Below are 10944 nucleotides of genomic sequence, written 5' to 3'. Positions count from 1 at the left end.
TATACTTTATAATAAGTTTGTGGCACGGTTTGTGGTCACGACCATCAAGGATCATGCGCAAAGGTTCGCGTGTTATGAATGCGATTGTAAACGTAAACCTGATGTAAATCACGATTGTAAATACATTTTATGCGACCTCGAACCTCGAACTGGAAGAGACTGGAGCAGTTGGAGGTTGGAGGTTGGAAGTTGGAGCCTTGGAGCCTTGGAGCCTTGGAGCCTTGGAGCCTTGGAGGTTGGACGTTGGACGTTGGAGGTTGGACGTTGGAGGTTGGAATAGCGTTGGTTTATACGGCAGCATTTGTGTGTGTATGTGTTTGTGCGACAGAACAGATAGTAATAATAATGATGTTGCAGTTGTGCATTATTTATTTCGCTCGAGATGCGAGAATATATACTCGAGATGCTTGAGATAAAATTTAACTTTTGAATTTAATGCTTGATCGTACGTCGACATCGCGTGACAAATCATGCGTTCCGGCTGTAATAATGCTGTTATGTTACTGCATACTACATTCGATAAATTAGACTGAAACGAGAGAGAAAGGAATAAGACCCGCTCCATTCCAGTTGAATTTGAATGAGCGATAACGATAAAGAATAAAATACGCATACGCGCAAGTCACGCTACATTTATAATAGATGCATCAGCAGCCACGCATTTAACAATTGGTCATCAGTCATCACAATTAACGCGCTTCACTCTTTCGGAGCAACTCGATCTCTCTCTGGTGTTTCAAAGTTAAAACCAAAACTATCATCGATATGGTATCTTCGTGGTGTTACTTTATTCTGCCGATGGTTTTGCTCATCGGCTTGCTCCGCAAGTGTCGCGAACGCACTTGGGGAAGATGTAGGAGTACCAGCAATCTGCAAGGCCAAGTATTTCTCGTCACAGGAGCGAATTCTGGTATTGGTAAAGAGACGATAAAAGAATTGGCCAAACGGAGAGCCACAATAATCATGGCTTGCAAGGACATGCAGAGTACAAAGAATGTTATAGTTGAGATACGGAGTAAAATATCTACCGGCGAATTGGTAATCATATAATGCTTCATTAATCAAATAATTTTCATTTATCTCCTTTACATGAATAAATGTTAAATTTTTTAATTCAATTTTTTATCCTTTTAAATTCTTATTTTTTTGTTTTTTCATTATTTTAATACATATATAGTTCATTATTTTATATATATATGCACACATACGCACACATGTGTATAAACATATTCTTAATATACATATTATTTCTTTTCAATTACGTAGATTCCAATGGAGTTAGATCTCGCGTCTTTCTCATCCATCAGAGAATTTGTCAATAAAGTGCTAAAAACTTTTCCTCATATTCATGTATTGATTAATAATGCTGGTGTATATGCGCCGCTTAAAGATCGCGCATTAACAAAAGATGGTTTTGAGCTTCACTTCGGAGTAAATCATTTGGGCCATTTTTTGCTTACCAATTTACTTTTGGATCGCCTGAAGCAAAGCGCTCCCAGCAGGTAATTTTAAAGCAGATAATTTTAATATCTTGGAATGATATAAAACAATATTAACATATCTTTTTTTTCCATACAGAGTAGTGATAGTGACGTCCAAACTTCTAGAATCTGGAGTAATAGACTTTTCAAATTTAAATGGTGAAAAAGGCTTGTCGGTAAAGAGTAGGATGAATCCTGGTTACTGTAATTCAAAACTTGCTAATGCATATTTTGGTGCTGAACTTGCGAAACGAACGGAAAATACCGGTGTTAATGTCTATATGGTATGTCCTGGATTTACTTACACTGGTCTATTTAGGAATGTGAAGAGAAGTTGGTTTCACTATATTATTTTTTCGCCTGTTGCTCTCATGTTTCTACGTACTGCAAATCAGGTAAATATATTTGATACCTTTTTAATAAGTTTTAAAAAATGTTTATTAGGAAATAATTTTTGTGATTTCCATCGCATAATATACAATTTAATATATTGGAATATTTAAAATCCTTTTATTATGAATCGATATTTTCAGGGTGCACAAACAGTATTACATTGCGCAACAGAAGCGTCATTATGCGAAGAAAGTGGACATCTGTATCGCAATTGCAAACTTTATGTCTCTAAAAAGGAACTAGATTCTGAAACAGCATTTCGTTTATGGGATATAAGTGCTAAATTGACTGGCATAAACGAAATAATGAAATAACCAATTTTAGAACATATACATGTATTACATGTACTATTGTAACTTTACTTTTGTTGTGTGTATATATATACACTCGTCAACAAAATTAACGCATATGTATTTTAAGTCAAAATTTCGCATAATTTCAAATAAGCATAACTCCGCTAAAAATGATCGGATTTGAAAAATTTTTTTTTCATTGTCAAGCTTGAAGTCTCTACTTTAAAAACCATTCATCAGATTTTTAATTTATCCTCCTCCCCCGTACGCCACTGCTTCAAAAGTAAGGACGTGTTTTGTCTAAAAAAAATTGCGTACTTTGACGCACTCCACGGGGTGAAATAAATTTTTTTCGCAAATCTTATAACTATCATAAAATGTGGACTTTTTACTACAAATTTAAAAAAAAAGCAAAGTTCGTACGATTTTTTTTCGCGGAGTTATTACATATGAAAGTTACCTATACATTTTTTCCATTTACCGCCAGCATTAGTATTATCCGACACGCACCACGAGATTGCTGGTTGAATTTGGCGCATAGTGTGTGTGTGTGTATGCGCCCCGCGTGCATGCGTGCGTGTAAATTTGGGCTCAAATTCCTTAAACAACAATTAGAGCATGCATTAATATGCGTGAACGTATAGAAGAAGTAATCTGAAGACGAGGCGGTACCACACAATTTTGAATGAGAACATTCCTACATTTCCCTCTCCTAACCATACCCACGCACGCTTACGCACGCACGCATACGCACGCACGCACGCATACGCACGCACGCACACACACATACACACACACAGCAGAGAGGGTTTGGAGTCATTAAATGGAAAAAAATGTATGGGTAACTTTCATATGTAATAACTCCGCGAAAAAAAATCGTACAAACTTTGCTTTTTTTTTAAATTTGTAGTAAAAAGTCTACATTTTACGATAGTTATAAGATTTGCGAAAAAAATTTATTTCACCCCGTGGAGTGCGTCGAAGTACGCAATTTTTTTTAGACAAAACACGTCCTTTTGAAGCAGTGGCGTACGGGGGAGGAGGATAAATTAAAAATCTGACGAATGGTTTTTAAAGTAGAGACTTCAAGCTTGACAGTGAAAAAAAAATTTTTCAAATCCGATCATTTTTAGCGGAGTTATGCTTATTTGAAATTATGCGAAATTTTTACTTAAAATACATATGCGTTAATTTTGTTGACGAGTGTATATATTTCAGGATCTTTATTTTTGTATATAAAGCAAACAAAGAGAGGCTAGAGATAATGAAATGTGGTACACTCTTATCTCAATTCTTACATATTAAAGTTATAGAGCACTAATGAATTTTATATATACATATATGTTTTTTTTTTTAATGAACTATATTTTTTATTTCTCTGTGTATGTATGTATATGTATGTATTGTGTGTGGGGTGGGGGGGTGCTGGATTTTGTAACACACATTTCTTTTAATACAAGTGTGCTGCATTCTGTTCATTAAACAATCTGATGTAAAATAGTCTTCAGAATCGAAAATGCGCGCATAAAGAGAGAATGTATATTTAAAATAAAATACTATAAACAGTCTTTAAATTTTTAAATTTTTTTATCAATCATGAGCCATTGCTATAAAAATATCGGTTAAGATTAATCTTAATTAAAAAAAAAAACTATTTGTTTCTAATTGTACATTAAAATATAAAACTATTATTTAAACATAGCAAAATTATTTAAAAATCTTGGTTAATTTTAATTAAAAATTTTAATTTTTTAAATATAGATCAAATAAATATTTATGCAATTCTTTTCTATCATGTAGGGAACATATATGTAAAATTAGTCGTAAAGAAATATATATGTATAGGTTTGTTTTCTATTCCTGGGCAGACCCTTGCGCCGCCGCGCCACGCCGCCGCCGCCGATAAATTTTCATTCGCCGATTCCGCCGCCGCCGATCTTAAATTTTCGCCTAACGCCGCCGCCGCCGCCGCCGAAAATTAATGCGGCGCGCCAAAAAAATTAATTTGCAAGAGATAAAACCACAGATATATACTATAGAGAGACGCTGTGGATAAAACTGTCAATAAACACGTTTATCCGTAACCTCGGTAGTTTTAAGATTGGCCAATCACAGCCATTCCTCTGAAGAATGGAACGGCTGTGATTGGCCAATCTTAAGCCGGGTCTACATTGGTCGTAGAATCATAGATCGTAAGAAAATTGACCAACCACAGTTGATTATTTTTGAAATAATCGACTGCGGTTGGTCAATTTTCTTACGATCTACGATTCTACGACCAATGTAGACCCGGCTCTTAGGCCGATATTACATTTGTCGTACGACAAACTTTTTAAGCACATTGATTGGCTACAAAATAGAGACTCAAGAAATTTTCTATACTGCAACCAATCAATGTGCTTAAAAAATATGTGATATATATTGTGATATATATATTATATGAAAATTTATAATATATTATAAAAATTTAATTTAAATATGTTATATACTCGTCAAAAAAATTATCGCAACACGTAATTAATATCAAAATTTAGCATAAATTCAAATAAGCGTATCTCCGCGAAAAACTATCGTATTTCAAAATTTTTTTTTTGTTTTAAAGGGTAAAGTCTCTACTTTAAGGAACTTTCGTTCGATTTTGATTTTATTCTCTCCCCTTTTCTCCATCCTTTTAAAAGGAGGGACGTGTTTTTTTTTCAAAAAATTGCATTGACGAACTCTACGGAGTGTACTAAATTTTTTTCGCAAATATCATCATAACTATCGTAAAATATGGACTTTTCTCTACAAATTTAAAAAAAAATTGAATACCGTACGATTTTTTTTCGCGAAGTTACAGCATATCAAAGTTACCTATGCATTTTTGCCTATGTATTCAATTACCGCCAACATTAGCATTACCCGATGGGCACTACGGGGAGTAGTTTTTCGCGGAGATACGCTTATTTGAATTTATGCTAAATTTTGATATTAATTACGTGTGGCGATAATTTTTTTGACGAGTGTATTTTAAATTTATATATTATATTTTAATTTTCTAAACTTATTTATTGAATTACTTTAAAGTTGAGCTTTTTATTTTAAAAAAAGTACTAACGCCGCCGTTCGCCGCCGCCGCCGATAAATTATCATTCGCCGATTACGCCGCCGCCAAAAGTGAAAATTTTCGGCGAATTCGCCGCCGCCAAGCTATTTTACTTCTAACGCCGCCGCCAATGTGAAATATAACGGCGCAAGAGTCTATTCCTGGCAGTGTTGTTCCATTTGAAGGATTTCCTTCATTTGGAAGGTTTTTGGGTGTTTTGGAAGGTGGAAGGAAGGTTTTTTAAAAAATGATGAAATTGAAGGTTTTTGGTACATTTTCACAGAGAAAGAGAGAGCAATATGTCAGAGTAAAGTTTGCCAGCATAATCAAATCCAACTACGATAATATCGCTAATATGAACAACATTATATTTTTAAATCGCGCGCTACCAACCCTCGCGGCTTCTACTGTTTACCGCTAGAAGGCGCAAGAAGTGTGTTTCTAACCAAACCCACCTCTTCGTTATTTTCCAGCTGTTCCGTTGGCTATTCTGTTTTCTGTTTGCTTATTCAGTTGACTTTTACTTGCTGATTCGAGATTCTCAATTGGCTATTGGCTGCCTGTCTTCGGTGCTAAAACGAACAGACCTTATTTTTGTATAGATATAGTTTGAATTGAAGGTTTTTTACCGCCTTGGAAGTTTTTTTGAGCATGCGCGGAAGGTTTCCCCATTCGAGTATGGAACAACACTGATTCCTGGGGCACTAGCTGAACTGTGTGCACACAGAATAATGAAACAAGTATATTTTATCTCATTCTAACTTATTGCACCAGTGTGCACAGTGCACAGTTCAGCCAGTGCAGAAATAGAAAATAAACAAATGTGTGTGCAATGGATAGAAATTTTTGGGGTGCGTTCGGAAATCTTACTCGTAGAATACATAATAGATACATGTATGTACACATTTTCTCTCTCTCTAACTTCTTCTGGACAAAGTTATGTATTGCCAGAGTTTATAAAGCCGGGTCTACATTGGTTGTAGAATCGTAGATCGTAAAATAATTGACCAACCGCAGTCGATTTATTTCAAAAATAATGAACTGTGGTTGGTTAATTTTCTTACGATCTACGATTCTACGACCAATGTAGACCCGGCTTAAGGTGTGTCTATGATTATAGCACTATAAATGAAATAAAAAATTTGCATATTACATCTTCTATAATGGAGATAGACAGATAAATACTCCGCATCTATTGCAGCTGAGCTTTTTGCATTTTTTGTTTTTTCTCCCTTTCTCTTCAATTTCTAAATATATATATTTATCTCTATTTATAGTGCAAGAAGTTTAGATACAAAGACTAAATCTGTTGATATGCATTTATGACGTTGGTTCGTTGATTTCGAGCAACGCAACGGATGGAAAATTGTAAAGAACACACACATATGCGCACTTTGGTCAACATTATTATGATATATTATTACTTTGTTGTTACGACGTAATTGATAGACATTCGAAAAAAAAAATGTTACGTGACATCCTAGTGCCTCTGTTAATTAGTGCTGTGGGTATATTTATTGGTGTATCTGCGTTTTTTGTCCTGTTCGTTGCTTACGGGAATCACGATATCGGATTTTGGTCGATTCTAGCAGGTTAGCGAGCGCGTTCGTTTAGCAACCGACAGCTGTACAACTATTTAATACTGTATAACTGTTGACACAAACAAAACATTACAGATTATATATCGCACGTTATTAGATCTTTTTGATAAACATTTTAAATTCTTTTTTTGTCTGATTAACTGCATGGATCTTAATAATGGATGCGTGTGTTTATTTTTTATTTTGTTTGATTTGTTTTCAAGTTTGTTCAAACGTTTTTTAAATAAAATTAAATATCTCGTTAATGTATAAAACAAAAAAGTGTTAAACAAAAGTCTGGCATTTTTTTTAGTTATAAATTCTAGATTCAATGAGGGATACAAAGAATTAACAATAATAATAATATAATAATAAATCGTTATTTTTTTATAGCTGCCCTGTAATGAATTTATATAATGTGATTAAAAGAATAAAAATTGTGTTTTTTGTACATAAAATACAACCTTACTCCTTATTGCAACTATATATATTTAATATGACGATAAAATCAAAAGGAAAAAAAATAAAATTCTTATTCTTGCATTAAATTCTTGCAGTAAATCTTGAATTCTTGCTGAAAATATGGAATAAAGATAAAAAGTATACATTGATATACTAATGCAAGATATATAATTAATAATAAATAATAATAAAGACATTCTCATCAATATATATATATATTAATGGCATGCGAAGAAATTATAATCTACTTTGATATGCAGCGCATGCTCGACATATATAATTTTTTACTCTTGATATGTTAATTCAATGTGGCTGCAATAAAGAAAGCAAAAATATCATTTAAAAATTTTTATGTCTTGGAATGCATAGGTGCCTTAGCCGGAGTCTGTTTTCACTTACATTGGATAAAAGGCAAAGAAACTTTGGAGAGATGGCACACTAGAGTTACATTGCGGAATTTAAATGTTGTAGGCTTTGTAAGTGCTGTAACTGGCGTTACTGCATTGATTTGGTATTTATTTCTTACGTTTTACTACAAAATTCGTAAGTATCATATTATTATTTTAGAAAATTATTTCATATATTATATTATTTATATTGAAGAAGAGATATTTGTTATTTATTTTTGTTAAATTTACTTTGGTATAATTAAGGAATTATTAATACTGAGAAATATTTTTTTTCTATTATCATAGCCATTCAACCAATTTCTGAGAGCACAGCCATATCAGCAGTATGGTCTATGATTTGTGCTAAGTGGGGTATTACATTGATGTATTATTCAAATAAATATGAATTATTAGTTCAAGAGGGAGCAGCACCTATACTGACAGACATTGCTTGAAACATGACATTATTATTTTTATATAAAATTATCTTTTATAAAACATTATATTGTTTTTTAATGAAATAAATGTATATATTAGGCCTATTCAAGTTATTTTCATAAGACACACTTTCTTTTCTCAATTATCTCACTGAGACGGAGGAAGAAATACCAGATGAATGTTAAAATTTCATTCACTTATCATTGTAGGAATATGTATTTGTCGGTGCATTAGTTATTATTTCTAAGGCGTTATTATGATGCTTATCGATGGCTTGATATTATTGAAAGAAGAGAGGAACAGATAACAAAAACACTGATAAACTTGAGAAGGCTTAACATAAGGTTTTTTTTTATAAATGATTATTAAATATATATTTAAAAAAAAAAAGAAAAAAACTGTTGAGAATCCATCCCATCTATTTTGTCATGATAATCACATATAATCAATGTACAGTTTTTAATGATTAATTATAAAAATCATATAACATTTTGATATAAAAATATTGCATATAGCCCATTTCCTTATATGCATTTATATGCCTCGTTCTAACCAAAAGATACATAGATAGATAAACATATACATTGTACTAATAAATATTTTACCTAGGATGGAGTTAATTTATAAAGTGGATTGATAATGGTACAGAGACCAATAAATGAAGAAATTATTCCAAGTAAACCTACTGTACCAGGAGTACATTTTGTGATACCTAATGCTGTCAATGGAATAAATAAATCGCATCCGTTTTTAACAGTATCCATCATCACTTCCTTATGATTTCTTAGACAGGACAATATTTGATATTGTTTAAATATATTCTTCTCGTGTTTTAAAATCTTGATAATCTCGTAAATATCTCTTATTAAACTCATAATAATAGTCAATAGCCAATATTTATTTGCAATTCTGTTCCACTTTTCCAGATTAACTCTTAAAATTCCTACTCTGCCTATCCAAATAAAATGATCTGCTAGTAAATACAAAGCATTTGCTATTTTTGCCATAATTAATGTTATCTTCACTGTTGGATCGGGATACTTCATCATTTTTAGAGCCGAGTACAAGCTGTCTAAGCATCTTCCAAGGCGAAGTACTAGAAAGAAATAATAGATATATGACAAAATTTGTTAATAATAAGGAAATATTGTTACGAGTTAAAAAGTTGAATACATTTTCGGAATGAACTAAAAGTGAATTCTAAACTCCTCAAAATTTCTGCAGAAAATCTTGCGCTTTGTGCATTTTGTGCATAGTACCAATAAGCACGACTTCCATATTGTAATAATCTGCAATATAAAATTTTTATTATTTCTGTGATAATATTATTAAAAGTATATAAAGTAACTTATATAATTTGCAATTTCTTTGTTTTAATGATATAATTTTTTTAATGGAGTTAATTTTTCCTTAGTAAAAATGTTGAAACACATATATAATATAATAACTATATATATAAAATTATTGGAAAAGAAAAGTTTTTCATAAATAAAACTTGAAAAATGAATTTTATATTGTTAAATGTTCAAATGATATATCATGGGAATTATGAAATAAATAATATACCTTATTATTTTATCCCTGCCTGCCGTTTGCTCATTCAATCTTACAACAATATCCATTTCTTCCCAAAAAGAGTTATTTGAACTCACAATTGCGTAAATAACATAAAAGTAGAAACGAAAGGCAAATAATTTGAATAAAGACTATTTCTCTCTTCTCTCTTTAGTATTTTCTCACAAAACAGTAGTATATGCAGTTCAATGCAATCTTGCAAAAAGCAAATTGAATGCAGATATCTTGTTGGTGTTCTTTTGCGTGTTTCTCACATTTGCCATAATATATTTATTACGATGATCGTTCGTTTCATTATCATCAATCGGCCAAAGTCATCTGTGTGTGCTGAATACTTTAGAATTTATGCAGAAAAAAAAACTCTGGCAATGATGTATCTATACTAAGAGGTTATGAAAAATTTATATGTATATTTATTTGTCGTATGTCATGTCGTATCTCTCTGTAATTTTAGAAGGTTAAAATATGCAACAAAATTTTTATATACGTTAGTTTATTCGTCATTTTTGAATTGTTTATATAATTTATTTGATAATAATTAGTTTAGAATCGATTTATCCTTAATGAACAAATCGAGGGGGCGAACAATCATTGCTGCAACTTTTCAATTTTCAATATTTTCATTGTACGTACATGTGTCTTTTGTAACTACTTTGTAATTCAAAGCGAAATTCAATTAAAAGATAAATATTAAGATAAATTTATCTTACATTAATGAACATTTCGTGTTACTTGATTGTTAACAATTTGAAGATTGTTCCAATATTTTTAATATATATTGAATTATTATTAATATTTGTTGTGTGTATATAATTGTGTGCAGAATAATCATTTCCAAAACATTATGGCTAAAGAAACTATTGCAAGATCAATTTTATAAATTATGTTTCGAAATTGTGTAATCTGTCCAAGTACAAAAGCACTGTGTGAGAATGAGGGAATTTGTTTTCAATTTACATCACTGGGAAGTGAGAAGTGGGAAAGGTGTGTCCATGCCACGCTCAGTTCATTTCACCAATAGCATATTTAATCTTCGTTTATTTAATTTTCATTTAGCGCCATTTTTAAAGCTAATTGTAAGTCATTCTCAAAACACATCCATTTTATTATCAATTCATAACATAACATAAAAACATCTTTTTATTAATACAAAATAATTTATCTTAATACTAAAGATATACTTTATATGCTGTAGAAAAAAATAATAACAATTATAATACATACATAATAAATACAATTCTAAGTAAA

At 31.6% G+C, this 10944-nt stretch overlaps 3 protein-coding genes across 4 annotated transcripts; 2 read left to right on the top strand and 1 right to left on the bottom strand.

The window, feature by feature from the left end:
• Positions 1 to 9: 9 nt before the first annotated feature.
• LOC145940030 (retinol dehydrogenase 11) lies at positions 10 to 3144 on the top strand. 2 transcript variants are annotated; one of them, XM_083044810.1, is made up of 5 exons: positions 14 to 270; positions 358 to 1038; positions 1267 to 1502; positions 1579 to 1876; positions 2015 to 3138. In XM_083044810.1, the coding sequence occupies exons 2-5, from the start codon at positions 766 to 768 to the stop codon at positions 2186 to 2188; spliced, it is 981 nt and encodes a 326-aa protein (XP_082900936.1). In that variant the 5' UTR covers positions 14 to 270; positions 358 to 765; the 3' UTR covers positions 2189 to 3138. The 2 variants fall into 2 exon arrangements, with proteins under 2 accessions (XP_082900945.1, XP_082900936.1); XM_083044819.1 differs by having other exon boundaries at positions 10 to 1038; positions 1579 to 1765; positions 2015 to 3144.
• Positions 3145 to 6414: 3270 nt separating this feature from the next.
• LOC145939994 (heme transporter hrg1-A) lies at positions 6415 to 8225 on the top strand. The gene is made up of 3 exons (XM_083044732.1): positions 6415 to 6844; positions 7664 to 7837; positions 7990 to 8225. Exons 1-3 carry the CDS (start codon positions 6718 to 6720, stop codon positions 8136 to 8138), a joined length of 450 nt encoding a protein of 149 aa, XP_082900858.1. The 5' UTR covers positions 6415 to 6717; the 3' UTR covers positions 8139 to 8225.
• A 338-nt stretch (positions 8226 to 8563) lies between these two features.
• On the bottom strand, positions 8564 to 10839 carry Pex11ab (peroxisomal biogenesis factor 11ab). Its single transcript, XM_083044662.1, has 3 exons — positions 9688 to 10839; positions 9295 to 9410; positions 8564 to 9217 (listed from the first exon to the last, which is right to left on the bottom strand). The coding sequence occupies exons 1-3, from the start codon at positions 9741 to 9743 to the stop codon at positions 8727 to 8729; spliced, it is 663 nt and encodes a 220-aa protein (XP_082900788.1). The 5' UTR covers positions 9744 to 10839; the 3' UTR covers positions 8564 to 8726.
• Between the last annotated feature and the right edge of the window lie 105 nt (positions 10840 to 10944).

The sequence above is a fragment of the Prenolepis imparis genome, unplaced genomic scaffold (genome assembly GCF_030444845.1).
Source record: "Prenolepis imparis isolate NDT839.2.m4 unplaced genomic scaffold, iyPreImpa1.0 SCAF_1, whole genome shotgun sequence".
In the NCBI taxonomy this organism is placed as follows: Eukaryota; Metazoa; Arthropoda; class Insecta; order Hymenoptera; family Formicidae; genus Prenolepis; species Prenolepis imparis.
The sequence above is the reverse complement of the archived record's forward strand: the minus strand, read 5'-3'. Positions and strand labels throughout refer to the sequence as shown.